Source organism: Aphis gossypii, chromosome 3 (genome assembly GCF_020184175.1).
Source record: "Aphis gossypii isolate Hap1 chromosome 3, ASM2018417v2, whole genome shotgun sequence".
NCBI classification, from domain to species: Eukaryota; Metazoa; Arthropoda; class Insecta; order Hemiptera; family Aphididae; genus Aphis; species Aphis gossypii.
Genome location: NC_065532.1, coordinates 7203566 through 7225770, shown reverse-complemented (window position 1 = coordinate 7225770; position 22205 = coordinate 7203566). Strand labels below are relative to the sequence as shown.

The window sequence follows — 22205 nt, the reverse complement described above, 5'->3', positions numbered from 1 at the left end:
TTTCCCGCATCATTGACACATGTTGTCTGATGCCGTTTTGTGCAGTGTGTGCAGTGTGTTTGTACGTGTGTTATGGAAGAAGGGTCGTCGTCGGCAGCAGATAGGAAGAGGGTCGGGGTTGTTCACTGTATATGTATATCTCTCTCTATCTCTCGCGCATAGTCCTCACTCTGTACACGATGCTTACTTTATATATTATTATATGCGCGTGAATCGCTGTCTCCTCCATACATACATATATTGTAATATCACACAAGGGTTGTGCTCGCGCGCGCGTCAATCCCTCGCACACGCGTTATCTCTTTCCCCGCGTGTGTTATTGTTTGTCGGGATACGGTTCCGTGAACGTCGAGGGCCATTAACGTCCGCGTCCTATTTATATGATATAATATATTATATACTATTATGTACAATTATCGTTTATAACATTATTACCGTCGTCGTGTGTACAATGATATTGATGATACGCGATAATACACACGACATAATATCATTTTTATAGTACTTATATATATATATAATAATTGTCGGCGTTATTATTGTTATATTATATATTGACAGGATATAATTTCGCGCAAAGCGATAGCTGCAGATACGGTGCATCGTATTGCATATATTGTTTAACTGCACTCGGAGGTCAAGACTGCATCAGCTACCGAGTTGTATTATGCATATATATATACCGCGGACGGGATCGTTGCAGCTCGGATTTCTAGAGGGGTTGTGTACAGAGAGAAGTGTGAGGGATTAATATTATTGTCGCCGTGTTATTGTATATAATACGTATGCATGTAAGTTTATGTGCGTGTACGTATACTTGTGCGTGTGTGCATTATATCGTTCGCGGATGCGAGTGGCGTTAATGAGTTATTACGGTCATCTCCTCGTCGCACATGATATTTAAACGAGCAAAGCGTCCGCAGTGTCAGCTGCTGGACGGTCCGCGCGATATTGTTCGTATAAATCATTCAACGCGCGTCCTATAATATAACGTGTAATGCATATATCACGGATATTATGGTAAATCCAATAACTCAAAACTCGACCGTCTGATTAAAGAGGATTTTATACCGGAACGCGCATTATTCCGGTATATACATCAGTCGTCGACTTCCACTACGATATAATGCTCTACGTGTGCAACCGTGTATTGCGCGTACGAGATTCCGACGAAAAGAGGCCTAGAACGTGCGTTTATTATATAATATACATATATCGCACATATTATAATATTTCTTTCGACTTACTCCGAGATAAAATAGGTTTTACCGTTACGGGATCGCTGTGTTCTGCGACAAATGCGCGCCGAGACGATACTTAAAACGCCACGAACGATGTAATTTTATCTTTTGAAGCGATTATATTTTGTTATACCGTTTTCGTTATTACTAACATCGTACTTTGATACGAACGAAAATCCCAAAACACGTGAACCTACCAATAACCCATTACAATAACGTGTCGTAGGTATAATTACCTAGTATATAATGTTATCTGCAGTGTATCCGGCGTCGGTTTGTGCGGTGCGCCTGTCCTATCACATATTGTTGTAACGACGTCGTGATAGTCATGTGTGTGTGGTATCTACACGCGTATTCGTCGTCGTATTAGTAATAACGCGTTTTTATAATAATAAATGTGTGTGTGTGTGTGTGTGTGTGTGTGTGTGTGTGTGTGTGTGTGCGGATAACTTTTTTATTATCGCGTTGAAATTTTAAATATATAATTATATTGCAAACGCGATGTTTTATTGACCGTGACCTACGCGCGCGTGTACCTACGTTACGCGAGCGCGAGTACACAATGCGGTGACAAGAGTTTAGTAATTATAATAACACGGCAGCAGCAGTGAATGAAATAAAAAAACGTGATCGCAGATATTGTGTATTGTTCTTAAAACGAAAAAAAAAATCAATAACGTTCTCGGTTTTCGCTTGTATTTTAAACAAATTGCGACTTTCTCGTCTTATCGTCAATAGTCACTATAACTGTATAATATTATGCTGTATGCGTATATATACTGTGTGTATTTGTTAATATGAGATCGAAACTACACGGATTGGTTTTTAACGCTCGTCATCGTTTTTTTTTCTTTAATAACAATAATAAAATTATTAACTATTGCACAATATTATATTCCGATAAGAATGCACGATATATGTATCGAATACCGTTGTTAACAAAACCCGTTTGCTTTCAATAATAATAATAATAGTATAATAATATAATAATGTGTACGCGTAAACTATTTACGCGTTTGGCATCCCTTATAATATACCTACTAAAAACACTCCTGCAGTCCTGCCATACAGTCTTGTTAGTACCGTGAATGTATCACGCGAGGCATACACATCGGTTAGGTTATAGTCGTATATTTACGAGGGGGTCAAATCCTCACGATATACTCAATCTTGCACTAAGTTTCTTGAGTACGAGTTAATAATTATTGTATACAAATATTTAAGCGTGTTAAATTAAATTTAAATATCTTCCCTTAGACATTTTTTTTAATACTACGCATACAAAAACGAATTTTAATCATATCACCCTTAACTATTTTTAATTCTTCAGCCGCAGTCAAAATTTGACTTAACGATAATCTACATATTCACAAAAGTTACAAGAACAATATTATCATTACCATAATGTAACATTTATTGAAAAATTGTAATTAAAAGTATATCATGTTCATAAACCTATTTATAAAAAATAAAGATGGAAAATTACCTTAGTTTCCTGAGATTTAATCAATATGGTAATGATGTAAGAGAGACTCAATAAATGTTTATAATAAATAATGGAATAAGAGTAGAGTCGACAAACTAATATAAATTACAAGTCGACTTTAAAGAACCACGCGCGAGTTTTCTTTTGCAGTGGATGATTTTGGATAAAAAAAAATTGTGCCAGACAACGGTGGAGGTGCGGGATAGTGAGTAGGTACTATACACATAAATAATATATCGTCGATGAGTGAAAAACGAGCAGCACGTGCGCCCTCGAGGACGAAATAAAGGTTGGCGAGGAGCTGCAAGAGTATAATATTCGCGGTGCGTAGCGCAAACACAAAAAGGCTACCGCTGCGTGCGTTACATTACTAAACTACAGTATATAACGCTATATAATATATGTAAACAACGCAATTATTCACAAGTTGGTTTTTGATAAAACGGCAATAACGTTGCAGCAGTGCCGTCGGCTGCCTCGGGACCGAATCTCGTCGTACGGGGGGATAGTGCTAGCGGGGCGTAGGAGAAGGGCCGGCCGACGGAGCGCAAGCGCGCATAGCGCAGGAGAGGAGATTTAATATTAAATTATATAAAACCTCGTGGACAGAGGTCGTTTAAAAATTCATCGACAACCACCCAAACAGCCGCAGGAGGATCGTCCGCCGCGGTAGCATTATGATTATTATTATTGTAAACGTAAGCCCAACCCCGTCGCCTCCTCTTTTGCCGAACTTCTGGTGCGCATATTAAAATATATATGATATGTATGATTGTGAATGATACCGTTGTACCTACGCGAGCAGCGTGGTCGGCATTTCGCTCCCAAAAAGGTCAGATTCGTTAGGCGACGCGACGACGTTTTTGTTTCATTCGATGTTTTAATTTAAAATAGTTTTATGAATTAATATATTTGTTATTGAATTGATCACATCGTCGTCTTAGTATACATGTTTAGAACCTGGTTAGAGGTTAGCCCCATTTTATAACTTTTCGTATTACACTTATCAGTATAACTAAATACCGAACTGGAGTCGATAAGTTGTATATTTTTCAATTTTACGGTAACACCTGTAACATGCCGTATGCACTTAGGTATATTGAAAAGACGAACCTCTGCACCAGCATTCTGTTCCAGTATTCTGCACCAAATGAATCTTATAAAACGGTTATCATGTACGGACAGCGCTTGTTGGACTCGAGGCGGCGCCAACGACGATTTTATCGTGTTATATACCTACGTAATAAATGTTTTTTCCAAAACTATGTATACATATTAATCAACACGTTATTTTATAATAATAATTATTATTCAAGTGACAAAGATTTCGATTCCGCGTACATATTTTGATAATATATTATTATTACTATTATAATAAATACGAGATTCGTGTGTGCGTGTAAGCGCGGACGGATCGCGTTGGACATCTGCCACCGAACGGCCACTGAATAATATAATAACACAATAATATAGATGTTTGCCATTGTGTTTGGCATTCGGGCGAGAAACGACGGCTACGATGACGAAGGCGGCGGCGAGGTGTCAATGGGACGCGCATTATGTTTTCGCCCCGCGACGTACAATTATAATATAATAATAATATGTATATGATGGTATATATATATAGTGGTAATAATAATACTACTATCGTATATACATATAGCGGTGTACTTGCACGACGTGTGACGTATACTGTACGTGAATATTATAATATTTAGCCGGTACGAGTCGACGTTTTTTTTTTTTTATTTAATTTCGAATAAAAAAAATAAATTATTATTTTTTTTTACACCCCGTATACACCCGCTGCAAGCCCGCGTTCGCATCGATCAAGCCCGCCCGTGAATGAAGTATTAATTGCGTGCGAAAATGTCGACGTAAAAAACGCGACCGATATGCAAATATTATCGCGAATTTTTAACGCGCGCCGCCGTTTTGACTGATCACTTGAAACGTTACAGCACTCACCCCGCCCTGTGCGTGCGATACACACATACAATATTATATTATCACTATACATATTATTAAAATATGCTTTTTATTACGTGTAGTGAGTGTATATATATGTATAATATTATGTATTACGCAAGGCCGCGCGAATATTAAACGATTAGAAAGCGTTATCAGTGGGTACGATTATTATTTTAATATTATTTAATGTAATATCGCGGGCGCCCAAGTGGCCACTCGTAAGCTGTAAAAATATAATACGCGTGCATAATTGACGTCTGAATACCCCGAACATGGATAATATAATAATAATGATTTATTAAAATCGGAGCTGCGTATTCATTATAATATTATCCAGGATATGATTTGATTTTCAAAACGACGCCCATTAAAAACGGAAAACACCTATTTAAGTCGTTATTAATTATCTACCGAGAATATTAAATAAACTCGAACAGTTTTGTCGGAAAACCGTTTTTTTTTTTTTACACCTCTAAATATAAATTTAAAGTAAAAATCATTATAAACTTTGCAAAGCGTTTTTTGTGAACGATCGGATTACAGTTTGGAACCGGTGAAAACGATAATGGTTAATAGAACAAACAGTTAACGATTTCTGCCGACTCTGTCGCACAATACATCATTCAAATTTTTACTACTGCCAATTATGTCTAGTCACAGTTTCCAAAACTCTTTTAATTTTTTAACTGCACTCTAAATCGAGATCATACTCGTAATTTGACGTGTTACAATCGTGCCGCGTGTGTTACGAAGTACGTTTCGCGAAATGCGCATTCGTCGAATAACAATATACAAATCGTGAAAAAATAATATAAATTTAAATCATTGTAAATGCAAACGAATAATATCAATAATAATATTATGACGAAAAGAATTATTAACAAGTACAGCGCCCGAGTGTAATCGGTTGCGACCTCTAGTCGTTAATCCGTGTTTAGTGGTTGCCGCATCGAGCGCCTTAGTTTTCAAACTATAATACAAATTGAACCTTCCCCGCCGCTTGCGAACAATAATAACAATAATTCGAGTTTCGACTTTTATCGTCTCGGCTTGTGATGCTAATTGCAAAGTATACGCCGAAAAAAGGTCCTCCAAATGTGTCACGTTTAATTAATAAGGACCCCCCTCGTCTGCAGGGTTCCACAAACACACACACACACACACACACACACACACACACATATATATATAATACGTATATTCTGGGGATCTTTTTCGCCTCAACCATCAATTAACACCCGCAAAGGGTTCATCTTTTTCTTGGGCGAAGGGTGCTTTTCGAAACGTCGCTAGCGGTTTCTCCTTTATGTACGATTCTTTTCAGACCCCGACCCCGCTGATGGTGATTTATGTCTGGACGTGAATAAGAGCAAAGGATAGACAGGGAGCGCGCGAAGACCTAACGACCGCCGATTTCGTATACACATTTAATGGCCAAGTTGTCCTAAAGCTCGAGTAATTAATTACGATCTCTCCGGTTGCGGTCGGAGGAGAAAAGCAAGCGAGACGCCTTATAAAACTACCCACCCCGCCTGACGTTTTCCCGCTCATCCGACGCGCCGCGCGCAATAAGTTATATACTGCAAATAATAATACTTGATTTACCATTTTTTCCACAGGTTCGTATCGCCGGATACTCTGGATATTTGGACGGCACGATCGAAATCTGTAATTGGATGAAATTCGTTCGGTCTACGAACGATTGCAGTAGACAAAACGTCCGAGCGTTCTTGTTGGCCGGACAGGTAAACAATATCGTCAGAAATAATATTGTATTCGTCTCTACTGCAATGTCGAAATATTTTGTTTATAATGTTTTGTGTTTGTTTCATAGATATTCTACGAATTGACACAAACAATCAGAGGTTCAGAAGAATTATTGTTGGGCAAGAGAGAGCCGCTGAATTTAGACGCGGCATTTGGAGAATTAATGACAGCGTCCGCTGAGGATCGGAGTGAAAGAGACTCGGGTAAGTGCGAATCACTTATAATATATGTACCGTACATTAGATAATCGTTATTATAGTTAAGGTATTTATTTCAATCCATTCGTATACTATTGTAGCGCTATTACTATCCGCTATGATTTTAAACATTTTTTGTGATGGACCTTAACGCATCATCTTTAGTCCACATATATCTTCAACTTGTAATCGAACAACGGTTAAAATATTATATTCGTTTTAAATTCATATATAACGTATACATATAATATTATGATATACGTGTTAATATTTTTTTTTGGTATTTTTTTTCCACGTCGCACCCCATTACTGTACAGACGTCCCCGCGAACGCTTCAATTAAAACGTCACTAATAATAACAATAACATTTTATGACAATCAACGCCGCGTATATCTGCTGCACCGCTGCAACACAATCAGAATCGAGTTCGTGTATAATATTACAGTCGCAGATCTATTTAAAATCGGCGGGCACCGCCATCGTACGATTGCACCCTTTCGCACGCACGTCTTTTAATCTCGACGTTAAGCTCGTTACTCTACGTATTGTCTATATATCTATTATTACACGCGCGGCGGCGGCCAGCAAATCCCGACAAAGGCCGCAGCCGGAGAATTAATTCACAATTAATCGTATATATACAATACGATATTATTATATACATGTATATAATATACACCACCGCCGTAAGCGCGACGTCTCGTCACGGTCACATTTTTCGCGCCCGACACAATGATTTCGTTTTACGATCATTTTTTTTTCATTTTTTTTTATCGCTGTCGTTTACGGTCGGCCGGCGGGGAGATCACCGCAATAATATTATATACATAATGTATAAAAACAACTTTATTATAACGGGGGCAGAGTGAAAAAAAAAAATAGAAATTTGCGCACACACCTCCTGGCCGATAACAACGGGCAGGGGTGTTGATCCTCTCTGTCTCTCTCTCTCCGAAAGTGTCTAAAGTCCCCACCGTCGACTGATAATAATATAGAGCTGTTTAAACACACACACACATTGACACACACGCACGTGACACAATCGTCGTGATGTATTCGTTGTCGATACATATACACAGTAGTAAAGGGGTAATGGTGCACCGTGTGTGTGTGTGTGCAAGCGGACTTACAACACCCCCTCGTCCAAGGGATGTGGATAAGTTGGGCGGCGAGGCACCGTTAATGATCTGTACGCATGTCCGTTGCATTGTACGATATTTGTCATTTCGCGTCCGCCACCGCTTTATTACACGCACACGTATGTGTGTGTGTATGGATCGCGGAACCCCTCCGCCGAACGCCGCCGCGTATTAGGGTCGTTTCTATTCATTATTATATGAATCATATTTCTGGGCGGTTTATATCATAACTCACCTTCGTATTCTCTCTTTATTTCTGTACGTACGTATTTATGCGTGCGTGTGTGTGTGTGTGTGTGTACATACAATATATATTTATATGTATTATTTTTTTTTTGCACCCCGTCCGGAGAACAATAAAATAATATACGCGAAACCCACCGTGAAACCGACGCTCTCTCGCGCGCGCGACAAACGTCGCTAGATTATCTGTGTGTTTATAATATGCACATACACACACGTATATCTACTATATATTATATAGCTTTAATCGCGTCCGACATAATAATAATAGAGATGTCGACGTCGCGGCGGTGGCGGTGGTGGCGGCGACGAGGGGCACGGAAAACAACCGGGGAACGAGCATAAAAGAAAATTAGGGTAGATAATTTGTCTTCCGCCTGTACGAGTAATAAAGACCTAATAGCTTTGAATTGATTAAATGGGATTTTTTTCGCCCCGTACCACAAAACCCAATCCGTGTAACGTAGTACATACACACACACACTCGTACATATACACGAACGTGGTATAATAATACGGCCTATTATATATTTTATATATGTCGTATATAATATTATATGTGTACGCCGAGCAAACAAACGTCTGATATGACGTTTGGCCTGCGTTGTATTGCGAAACGAGATTTGTGTTCCCCGAAAAAATGGCAAAAGTTAATTTTTCGATATTATATTGTATCCGTTAATGTATATTCGTTCGGTCGACCTACTGAAAGTACCCCGAACCAGCGCCTCGAGCCATCGTTTCATTGATATCCTAATCGACAACGGATATTGTTTTAAATCAAATTATATTTAGGAGACCCTGCGTTTTTTTTTTTTTTGCTTTAGAACTCTAGGGTTTGTGTTAGATGACTTCCGAATCGTCGAGAAATCAATATTATGTTTATTATGTCAAATCGTGATGGTTATGTTTCTTTTTAAGTGGCTTTAGGACTAACAACAATACAAAAAATCGATCATTTGAACTAGTAGTTTGTTTTTGGATATTACCTGCGGTTTTAGATCCGATTGACGTAACCTGCTGCAGTTTTTAAACAGAGCACGATATAATAATTCGACTATCCAGCTGCATCGAGTGATTTCTACTATCAGTCAGTATATTCGCGTAGTGTTAACGTCGTGTTTTTGTAAACATTATTATTACTGTTTGTTCGGCAACAATATCGTTACGACCAACAGCTGTTCGGACACGATCGAACTTGACGGCGCGCAACCGCAATAAAATCCGAACTCGAGGTGTATAAAATATGTAATATTATGATTCGACGTATTGTGTACCGATCGAGATCGTTCTCGGTACGCTATTAAACGCGACAACAAGAGTTCGAATTACACTGTTTTTCATTCTTTGTATTTTCATATATATATGATTTATTATTATAATATATCTTACGAAAACGTATGTATCGGACAATAACAAGAATTTCTTTTTTTTTTTTTTTTTTTCAAAACATATATAATAACAAAATAATATACTATTGCGTTTCACGAGAATATACAATAATAATAATTATTGCGCGGTCGGACGGCGATGTATTTTATTTATATCTCATCGGTGCGTAGGCGCTTGACGCCGCGAACAACCGTTTTACTGCATTGGCAATAATTATAATATTATATTATTATGGTTACCACCGTCGTCGGCGGCGCAGTGAGTCACGTTTTCTCAAAAACAATATAATAGTATGTATATATTGTAACATAACGTCTCGTTGTTCTATGCGCGTACGATTTGGAACGAAAAAACACGAAAAAATTCGACAAAAAAAAAATAAAAAAAAACGATCGTAAACATATCACGGCCAAACGCCACGGCCGCCTCCGTCGTCGCGGGCTCCTCGAGATAAATATCGCGACAGCCGAGAGGGTGTTATTTTTAATTAGCGATTACTATTCGCGAGCGCGATAGTAAACCCGGGGAAGACCGTTAGCCACATCTGATGCAAATATTAATTAAAATTTAAAACGTTTTCTCGGCTGCGTCGTGTCAGTCATGGTATTATCGTTATCATGAATTCACGACGGGGCATTAGGGGGGGGGGGTTGAGAAGCGGAGGTCGTAAAAATTAGCACTTGATGCTACTCGCTTCTTTGCGCCGAACGGTGAAACTCTCGAGTGGGCGGAGTATATTAAATAGTATGATATTAAATAATACAAATATATATATATATATACGTACAGATCTCGAGACTATAAACGCCCGCGGAGAGTTCGAAACGGCCGTCGAGCTTCATCGAAGAATTATGCGTAGTATAATATTATAAGTCGGGGGGTGTATTGGAGCGTATACTTTTTATAATTTAATTTAATTCGTCGCGTGTTATTTGTATACTCGAAAAAAATGATTTCAAAAGTATACGGCTTAATGGTGGGCAATGAGAGTATAATACCTATATATTATTTTGTTATTATTATAGTTTTTTTTTTTTTTTTAATCGTATTTTTCTTTTTAAATTCAGTGGTTACTGGCCTTTGTGACCAATATTATACCACTCCGATCGAGAATCATATAATAGACAATGTAATCATTAATGTAGCCGATTTCTAAATATTATATCGACTGCTTAAAATAATATATTTACAGTTAATAAAAATAGATACATTTACGTATTATATTATCGATAATCGGTGTATTCTTCTTATTAATTTTCTTTTTTGGCGATTGACAACAAATTATATTTTTTTTTACTCGTTTTCTAGTGAAGATACAATTTTTTCTTTCTGAGATAGTTTTGATAAACATGGCGTAGGTTCAAAATAATATATTTTACCAAATACATCACTGATTTTACTGTATATAATAATTATATATAGAGCCCGGCTCGCGTCGCAACGTGTGGCAGCAGGCTTATGTTTGTCGTTTGTTGTACTTTTCGTCGCCAGTTTGTGGATTTTTTTTCAAACCTAACCTACACGAGTATATTATATATGGCGATTAACGTTTGATTAAAATCAATGTTACTATTTTTTTTTTACGGTCGACACGAGCCGATTTCACGATGTCACGCGATTACCCTAACCGGTTCGTACCTAACGCATACGTATATACGTGCCCGCGTGCGCGCAGATGTTATTTGTACTGGATTTGACTTGCCATAGGTCACGCGAGATTTTTCGGATCAAATCGAATCGCTGGGGTCGGCTGTGGCTCACGTGTCCCGTAAAAAAAGTAAAACGCGATCGTCGGTCACGGCCAAACGACGGTCAACCGGCCGCCGTTTAATGTCAATATAGTATACCTATATTTAATATTTATATATATATAATAATACAATATACCTCTTGTCTACCCTTAAAAATTCTCAGGGTTCGGAATAAAACAAAAAACAAAAAAAAAAAAAATTAAAAACCTCTCGATGCTCGTGCACGCTTTATTTTTAAGTCATATAATAAGGAGTTATACGCAAGTCGTACATTCAGTATAATATGTGACTGCCGTCGATATACGCGCGTCCTCGACCGAAACAATTCAATAATAATAGTATACGTATTATGTATATAATATACTTTCAGTCATCACCGGACCGGATGAATATTGTAGTGCCGCGTAGGTACTTGGCTGCGCACCGAAATCTCCCGAATTCATTATCCCGCGGATCGATCGGGCGCCCCCTTTTTGTTTTTTAACGGTTTTCACATGACCGGAAGAGATTCAAACTCCCACTTCCTGGTGTGCGAGTCGCAGACACCTGGTCGACGTCGCCCCCCTTTCCCCCCTCGGACAATCAGTGTGACTTAACCCCTATTACGCGCGTTATTATTCTTATAATTTTCATATTTTATTTTTCCCGTTCCGAGGACCTATATCGTTGCTCGTCGTCATGGACACGTTTTATATCACACACACACATACACCACATACATGTATTATTATATTATTGTTGTTTCATGTGTTTGCATATTTTTATTGCACTTAAATATATTATTACTGGCTGCCGGTACTGTAACCGAAACTTACGCTTAAACTTTCATGACGATACCGTGCTAGTATAGAAAAAAATTCTGCTTCCGGTAGGATCATCGTCGTCGTTGAATAAATGTTGTTTTAGACCGTTTCGCAACACTGACCGTTATGTGAACACAATATACGCATTATGTGTTCGTATACTTACGAGTAATGATATGAGGTCTGTCTCCCGCAGTCATCCGTCGTGTATTTATATACATACACATAATACGCACAGTTATTATTCCGGACCATATTATATTATGAACGCGTCTGGCGTTTGTCTTGCATCAGCGAATCCGTGGCGGTGGGAAGGAGGAATGAGGGGCGCAAGGCAAATAACTCGTATGCTTGGTCCACCGCAGTGTGTCGTCCGCGTTTCTCACGCAAATCATCGGAGTCTGTCCGTGTACGCACAATAAAAGAAATGCACCGTACGGTACGGTTATGTGCATGTTTTATACCTGCAGTGTACACGCTGCAATTAGCCCATCTGTGCTATCCGTTACAGACTTGTGCGGCGGAAACACAGGATGCAGGTGTGACTTACTCGCGTTTTTATATTTATTTATACGATACGATATGAGTATATTATGACTGTTGTCTGTTGTTATTATATATTATATTATATTATATTAATATTGTACGTGATGTGTCCGAAAAATATAAAGTCTTACAATGACTTGAATGATAATATATATATTAAACGCGCGCACAATGTATTGCAGTCATGTGCGCGTGTGTATTTGATTGCCGTTTGTCGGAGCTTTTGACTTTGCGAAATACGATTAGCGAGTGGGTACGTGTGCGTGAGTTTTTTTAACGCGACATAAAAATGCTCGCGCGAGGGTCCCCGAAAAGAAGGGGTGTTGCGTGCCGTGTGAACTCGAACGAAAACCGAGTATTAGTGGGCGGATATTCGATTACACGCGTCAAACATCCCCTTATATCGTACGTATATATGTATATTGACGCTCACAGTAGTCTTAATAGTTTTTGCGAACAATATGCCTTTTGATTTGATTTTTATGTTTATTCCGCACCCGACGGATAGTGCCGTTATACGCGTTTATTATTCTCGTATTTTTGTTTTTTTTTTTTATTTATTGCGTTTAAACTTCTGTAAATTGTCATTTATCGTGGCGCGGCAGTGGCGGCGACGACGCCGACGATAATATTAATTCGGTCTTCGACCACCGGCGATTGTGGTTTATCCTACCGTATTATATATACATACTACGGGGTACGTTATTATTGCCACTTTACATATATAATACTTTTATTCATCACCGGGATGCGGATCCTGGGTCTATTGGTCACGTTTTCGGTTACACGCAGTTTCACGTGTAATAATATATACACGATAATATTATAACAGGTGTGGAAAAACGTCAGTTGAAAATCCCAATCGCACCTGACGCATCGGTTCCAATGATATAGCGCAATTCGAGAACCCCCTCGCCCCATCACCCGCGGGGTTAACGTAAACCCCGTAAACTTACGGCTGTGAATTAATTATGCCATCAGGTACACACACACGCACCTACAAACAACGGTGTAGCGCTAATACACGTCACGAAGCCCTCTGTGTTTGGTTTCCGTTCCGGAAGGTAGCTTTCATCCCTCGAATTAAAAGCGGGCGCGCGGAGTGTCCCGCAGATAGCCAATAGCACACCAGAGGGTATAATAATATGTAAACACACACACACACACATGGTAATAGTACCTACCTTACCGTCTACCAAGCCACTGCCACTGTCAGTCGTTTTTAATTTTTTTCACCTCAATCACGCGGCAACACCCCGAGCGTAGGTACGCACCTCACACGCGTATGCAATACCCATATTTTATATTATACACGATGTATCGTCCGAGGTCATCTCTGCTCTCTAATAACCGTCGTATTGGTTTTTAAACAACATGTAATTATTATACGAACCGATTGTCAGTCGATATGTCATACTGATCGTGTGTTTTTATATTTAGTCGTCGCATCGCAGAATTCACTGGGTTCGATCGACGGAGACGGAGACGTGGACGTGGACGCTGAGGAACCGGACGAAGACGATCAAAATAGGTGCATCTTGTGCGAAAAGTGTTTTCCCGACATCGAACAGTAAGTCACGTACTTTTTATAAATATTATGTATGTATACTTAATACGTCCGTGAAGTTGACACTCCGGATTGGACCGATCAACTCCAAACTATCTATAATATTAGGTTTTGCAAATTATTTGCAACTAACTGAAAAAAACCATTACCTATATTACGGAGTGCGTTTAAAAATAATACATTAAGGCCTTTTTTTTTAATATTATATATTATACACTTTCTATATCGTCCCATGATTTCCCCCGCAGTTCGCAATATCAGCTAGTGTGTATTATTATTATTATTATTATTATTACTATATGTACGATATATCTAGTCCTCGCAGACAACAAGCAAGTTTAGCTTCGGGAAGGGCGTGAACGCCTAAGTGCTTAAACGTGTAACTGCGGTCACGGTCCAGAGACCGCCCGCCGGTCCGGCACTTCATTTTTCAAGACGCCCTCTTTTTTTCTCTCCTCTTTTTCACTCTCATCCGAGAATCATTGGTCGCGACGACGACGTCGTCCCCCTACCCGTCATTCTGCCGACCGTCCGAAGACGTGACCGATAATAGCGGGGCGATAAGACATTATATATATATAAATCGATTTTCGTATAATATATATGTATTAACTACTCCTCTCGTCTTCCAAACTTTTCGTATAGAGATTTTTCCAGAGGGAGGTGTAAAAGAAATGCGTGTGCATATCATATAACGCGTTTAACGGCTTTTCGACACGATCGTATCCAAGCGGTGTCGCCGCGGCAATAATAATAATAATAACAATAATAATCATCGACCGTTATATAGTATTATATCATAATGACACACTATCAAGAGGACACGCGCAAAGTCTAATGCTAAGGGTTCGGTGTTTGATGTCCCCACGATATCGTAATATACTGAGGGGATACATATATTATTTGACGTAAGCTACTCATTATTGTTTCATAAACCGTGTAAACGTTTTTGAAAATATTATTTACACAATTTTAAGTCGCAAAAAAAAAACCACATTAAAAAAAATATATATATAATATATTTCTACTATTTTACTACGAGTCTTAAGTATCGATGTGCGGAGCAGAGTGGTACTGCAGAGGCACCCCCCGTAAGACGTCAGTCCACCATACCGCTCTCAACACGACTTTATATATAGTATTTTATCGAAAAACCATCGGTTAGGTTAGGTGGGAAAAATAATAAAATTAAACGTTTCCGAAATCTCTTTTTCTCGTGCCGCGTAGTCCGTAAGACTATATACAGCTATAATAACGTTTTTCCGACTTGTCCGCAGGCTCGACGATCACCTGGTATCCGGTCACCACTACAAGGCCAGCCAATACGGGTGCGAGCTGTGCCCGCAGTCGTACAGCTGGAAGCCGTGCCTGATCCGGCACCTGGCTCTGGCCCACAGCCGAAAGTTCACTTGCGAGACCTGTTCCAAGGTGTTCAGCGACCCGAGCAACTTGCAGAGGCACATCCGGACCAATCACGCGGGCGCCCGGTCTCACGCCTGTTCCGAGTGCGGCAAGACGTTCGCCACGTCCAGCGGACTCAAGCAGCACACCCACATACACTCGAGCGTGAAACCGTTCCAGTGCGAAGTCTGTTTCAAGGTATGTCGATTATTATTTTTTTTTTTTTATCCGGACAACAATAATATACCTATATTATTATGCGGTGTGGTCGCAATATTGTGTTATTGTACGCGCGCGATTGTTGCAGTGTCACGCGCATATATCGGCGTAGGTACCTACCTCTTATCGCGTTGTTGTTTTTCGCGCTGCATTAGGTAAAGCGCGCCGCAGTGCACATACACACACAGTTATTTAATCAATCGGTTTCCCGTTGTGGTGTCGCCGATGACGACGGCGGCGACGTGCCCGCAAAACGTGTTATCCCGTCCCGTCCGCTTCCTCAATGATAGCAGATGCCTTGGTCGCAATCGCGGCGGGCGCGGTTGTTGTACCGGTCACGTATATATTATATTATGTGTGTAACACGGGCGAGAGAGGTCCGACCGATAGGCGCGCGCGCGCGTGTGTTATCGGCGGCAATACGTGCGCGATGCGTACGACAAGGATGCCTTATTGTCTCAGTCGATTTTCGCTCCGCTGCAGCGGTCGACCGATAACGAAATAATATAATATAAAAAACGATATTAATACGCGCAACGGTGTGGCGGCGGGTCGAGAGGAGAAAATAAAAAAAAAATAATAATATAATAATCGTGTGTGTACACAACGACGCGACACCGCTGCAGCAGTCTGGTCGCGATCTCCGCGCGCGCGCGCGCTCTCTCGATTTTTCACATACTCTCACACGAACGCGTCTCCCGAGACGGACGACAATCGTCGCCTTTTGTGGCCGTGCAGCTTTACACACGCACACGCGCGACTACTACTCACCGACTACAATATTATTATTATTATTATTACCTTGTGACGAATAATAATCGTAAACCGTCGCTCGTTATTGTTTTCGCAGGCTTACACTCAGTTCTCGAACCTCTGCCGGCACAAGAGGATGCACGCCGACTGCCGCATGCAAGTCAAGTGCGACCGGTGCGACCAGTCGTTCAGCACGGGCACGTCGCTGTCCAAACACAAGCGGTTCTGCGAGTCCAACCCGTCGCCGGAACCGTCGTCCAGACCCGGACGTCCGGCGCTGCAGGTGGGCGGCGGCGGCGGCATATCGTCGCTGCTGCAGCATCAACAGGACGCGGCGGCCGGGGCCGCGGCTACCGCCGCCACGTCGCCGTTCGCCGTGTACCCGCGGTACCCGCTGTACCCGCCGCACCCGCTCATCCACCCGTTCTACTTGACGTCGGCCAACGGGTCGCTGCCGCCGCCGCCGCCTCCGATGTTCCCGCCGTTCGGGCCGTTCAATCAGTTCGTGCCCAAGCTGAACATGGACATGCTGTCCAACGCCGTGGAGATGTGCAACAGCCGGTTCAAGCGGTCCGCCGCCGAAGCGGAACACGGCGAGACGCCCGCCAAGCGGTTGCTGCAGTCGTCGTTCAACTCGTCCGGCCAGAAGACGCCGCCGCCGCAGCCTCCCGCGTCCTCCGGCGCCGCCATGCTGATGGGCTCGAGCAAGACCTCGCCGCTGGTCGGCGAAGAGGCGTCGTCCAACCAGCGACCGTCGCCCGCCCGACCCAGCGCCACGTACCCCGACCCCAAAGTGCACGTCAAACGGCAGCCGTCCGGCGACGAGGACTGCGGCCCGTGCGATCTGTCCGTCAACACGGACATACTGTGCAACGACGGCGGTGGTTCGGCGGACGAGGAGCTGATGACGGACGAGAGCGCCGGCGAACGTCGGTCGTCCGACGACGAAGGATCGCCTTGCCGACCGGCCGACCAGCCGCTGGACCTGTCCGTGACCAAAGTCGTCGTGCAGCGCCGGCGGAAAAAGTCGCCGTCGGCCATCCGCCCGACCGCGCCCCCGTCGCGAGACGGCAGCCCTCGCCGCGACCGCAAGTGGTCGCCTCCGTCTCTCACGCCTCCTCCTCCGTCTCTGCAGCCGCCGCCACCGCCGCCGGCGTCCCAGGCTCCGGCTCCTCAGACGGCCCAGAGACCGTCGTCGTCGTCGCCGTCCCCGTACTCGCGGATCGGCAGCGGCGTGATGGCGTACCCCAAACCGCTGTACTTGGATTCCATTTATCCCGCGGCCGCGCTGTCCGGGTTCGCGGACAACCCGCTGCAACACATGCAGGCGCACCAGCCTTTCGCGCCGTCCGCGGCCCGCGGCCCGCCGTTCTCGTTCATGTCCAACTCGTCGCCGGTCATCGAACACTTTCTCCGGCAGCCCATGCCCAACTACTCGAAATCGTTCCAGGACATCATCCAGCAGCACCAGCACCAGAACTACGCTGCGGCGGCGGCGCAGAACCAGCACCAGCAGCACCAGCCGGCCGGGCACCAGCAGCAGCAGCACGCCAAGTCCAAGGACCGGTACGCGTGCAAGTACTGCGGCAAGGTGTTCCCGCGCAGCGCCAACCTGACCAGGCACGTGCGCACGCACACCGGCGAACAGCCGTACCGGTGCGCGCACTGCGAACGGTCGTTCAGCATATCGTCCAACCTGCAGCGGCACGTGCGCAACATACACCGGCAGGAGCGGAACTTCAAGTGCAACCTGTGCAACCGGCGGTTCTCGCAGCAGACCAACCTGGACCGGCACGTCAAGAAGCACGAGGCGGACGACGGCACGGCCGTGGGCACGGTGACCAGCAGCTCGGCGAGCAGCGTCGACGAGAAGGAGGATCCCAGGCTGTTCGAGATCCGGAGCTTCATGAAGAAGGTCAGCGACCACGGGTCCGCGGCCGCGGCCGCCGCCGAGATGCAGAACAACAACGTGGTGGTGGACCCGTGCGGCCTGCAGCAGCCCGACGACGGCCTGCAGTACGCGGCCCACTTATGACCCGTGGCTCCGCCGCTCTACCTCAATTGGGCCCGTTGACGCGGCCCTCCGGCGATCGATCGTCGCTGAATATCGTGCGATAAAAATATTATATACTTACACGTCGTAGTATCGTCACACGAAAATCTCTCGAGTACCTCCACACGCGCGCGCATTATAATATTTATATACTTATTATTATTATTATTATTGTAATTATATTTTATTATAGGTATATATCGTAGGTCCCCTCTGTCTATTTTCTTCTATACACGATTGTTTATATATATTTATTTTGTCGTCTGCAAGTCTGCTGCAACACAGATCGGTTTTTTTTTTTTTTATTTTAAGTTTTCCATTCGATTCGCCCGGGGGAGGGGCGTCGTACACTTTTTTATGCTATGTCACCGTCGTTAGATGTTTTTTTTTTTTTTAATTATATATTTATATATGTGTAAAATACGCTCATCGCGTCCACCCGACAATCGATCGAATATTACAAACATCATATTTTGATTATGCAGGTCGTCAATCAATTACCGCCGTTACGATATAACCTAATAATTCCGTGACAACTCTCGCCTCCGGCTACATATTACAAAATATATATATATTATATTATTATATACGTGTATTTATCAATATAATTATAAATATCATTATTATTATTATTATTATGCTCGCACCAAAGTAGACGTTATTATTAAACTATACAAATTTTTAGAAGTTTTACATAGCAAGGATTTTTATTTTTTACTTCTCTATTCGGCTATTTATATATATATATATTATATTAATGTAAAATTATACGTTGTACTTTTATTTTAGTTTGTAAACGTTGTAAAATTTAACTCAATTATTATAATCTTGTGATATAAATTCCTAGGTTTTTCTTAATTTTAGTGTATACGTACCAGTGTAAATTTGTTTTGTTATATTATTATTATTATTATTATTTTTTAACATTTAAGACCAAATATCACGTTATTTAGTCATCACAACAACTGTGTATAGCAATATATACTATTAATAATTGTCATATGATATTTTTTTTTTAAAGCAAAACTAGTGTTTATGTACATGTATTAAAATAATTATCATATTATTTTAAGTATTATTTATATTTATATATGTGTAATGTATACAATTATTTAATTAAACTTTACCAAACGTACATTATTATTGTATAAGTTTTACGATCCCAAAAAGTAAAATCCATTTTCGATAGAATACATAATAATATTATATAATATTATACCCACAATTCTGTTATAACTTAATATAATTATTATTAATCTAATTTAATTTATTAATAATACTTTTTATTTATTTTGCTAAAAATTAATGTTAAATTGAATTTATATAATATAAGAATGTTTTTTTCGAAATAAATCAATATTATAATATTATCCTCAATAAAAAATTCCGAACTACTTATTTTTTTATACACACCTAAAACTAATTTGTGTTGATAAAAAAATACTTAGGATTACCGATTATGTCATATCTTGTTGTTCGCGAAAAAAACATATTTTATGATGTTAAGCTTATCGACGTACGTTCTTAAATTTCTGCTGCCAAACCGTCTACAATAATGAGTAATGACATATATCTACGCACTTCTAATTAAAAACAAATGGTATATGTATAAAAATTTAACGAAGATACGACTCGATGAAATATTTTACAGGCACATCTGAGTTCTTTTTAGAATAAAGAAACGTTTAATAACCATAAAAATTTTAAATACTATTGTCTTTCGATATTTATTTTATTTAGTGATGGTATATTCCGATAAAATTATCAATTATTAATTTGAACTTTTCAATAAGTTTTGATTAAACGTATACCTATACAACAAAGAATTGAATTTCAAAATGCTAAAATCATATAAAACAAATTTTATGAACACCTTCTCGATACCTATAATATAATATATATGAATAAATTCGTTTTTATTATTTCTACACAATAATATCGAGTTGAACAAACTGTTTTAATGGTACGGTGTTATATTGCATATAAGTAACCGTCTCACTGCTTAACGTAATTAAATACAAAATAGTTTAAATATATACATGATATTTTATTTCGATGATAAAGCACGTATATATGACATTGTAAGATACTGCTTATTTTTAATTACATCTAATATGAAAAAAAAAATTGTTAATTTTTAGCACCGACTGTTTTTTAAGGAAATATCATATAGAAGATAATTGTAATAATGTATGAAACGATTAACGAGAGATCTGTAGCAGCTGTAATAAAAGGATTCACAATATTTTTGTACCAGTATATACCGGCAGTCGTGTAATAATTGAATAAGTAGCGAATTTTTTTCAAGTCGGTGTAGTATAAAATACCTTTATTAAATATGCGTTTTTGTACAATTATTTATGATTTATTTTTGATCACTTCAAACCGTATAAATAAATGTGCTATTTGGTGCTCCAAACATTTTAAAATTACTCACGTGCAATCGAGGTACGTTATCTCGACCGCAACAACGAGAATATACGATTTGATCCAGAATCTATTATCTATATTTAAGCCGTTTAATTACAGATAATAGATTCGGAAAGGACCCATTAACCCATGTTGCAGTGCCAAATTAATAGTAATACCGATTACCAGGTGATCGGTAAAAATGACCGATTTAATTGAATAGTGAAATATAAGTAATAATTATTATTTTAATTGAAAATGTTTTATCAAAATAAATGAGAGGTATATACATGCAATTTTCATACAGTTTTGTATATTTTGATCACTATTGCTATAATTTATAATTCTAAATATAATTTTTACGATTGTAATGTAAAAATAAAAATGTATATTATCTTTACTTCAATATAATGTACAATCTGTATTAAATGCATCCTAAATAGAACCGTATAGGCACATACAATTGTATAATGTATATTATATAGTTTAAAATTTATTACATTTACACTTATGTATTATCGGAATATATAATTCTGATTTCTAATCATAGGTACATTTTAATTTAGCCTTTAGATATATAATAAGGCATTTTATTATAGGTACTACAAACATATTATAATGACACATTTTTTTTAGAAGTGAACAAGCACAATACAAGTACTTATTCGCATGTAATAAATTATAAATATTTGTATTGTCTTACTAAATAATTTATATTGTTTAAATTGTATTATAAGTTATATTCGCCAACATATTGATGATGGATGAGTTAATAATTTTTTACAAAATATATTCTATTGTACAATAATACAATTAATTTACTGTAAATTGTTATAACTTAATTAATAACTGCGTTAAAATTTATAACATATTATCTAGAAATGTTATCAAGATAAAAACTACATATCTGTTCTAGATAAATTTAACGGCGACAATATTTATTTCTGAATCAAGAGATGAATGTATATTGTTTTACAATAAATTATGTGTTATTTCTCTGTCTGCATTTCTCTTTTAAAACAAACTATTTAAACTACGAAAAAACTCTATTACTATTGCTATCATTATTATTTATACAATAACAGTAAAGTTAATGATAAAATTGATTAAGTTATTTTGTTGTAATTCAGAAACAAAATACCATAAATACATGAAATATTTACTAAATTTCGATAAAATTGTTTTAGCTCGATCAAAGATCTTGAAAATTCAACAAAATATATTATATTATAAGTACAATTTCTTTTTAAAAATATTTGAAGTTCA

At 39.7% G+C, this 22205-nt stretch overlaps 1 protein-coding gene across 2 annotated transcripts in view; it reads left to right on the top strand.

The window, feature by feature from the left end:
* Window positions 1-18923, top strand: part of LOC114130638 (histone-lysine N-methyltransferase PRDM16-like) — a 98851-nt gene extending 79928 nt beyond the window's left edge. For both annotated transcript variants that reach the window (XM_050203138.1, XM_050203139.1), the window contains exons 3-7: window positions 6318-6443; window positions 6533-6668; window positions 13978-14107; window positions 15382-15703; window positions 16575-18923. In XM_050203138.1, the coding sequence (XP_050059095.1) occupies window positions 6318-6443; window positions 6533-6668; window positions 13978-14107; window positions 15382-15703; window positions 16575-18512 (2652 nt within the window). In that variant the 3' untranslated portion in view covers window positions 18513-18923. The remainder of the gene's footprint in view (window positions 1-6317; window positions 6444-6532; window positions 6669-13977; window positions 14108-15381; window positions 15704-16574) is intronic.
* Window positions 18924-22205: the final 3282 nt, after the last annotated feature.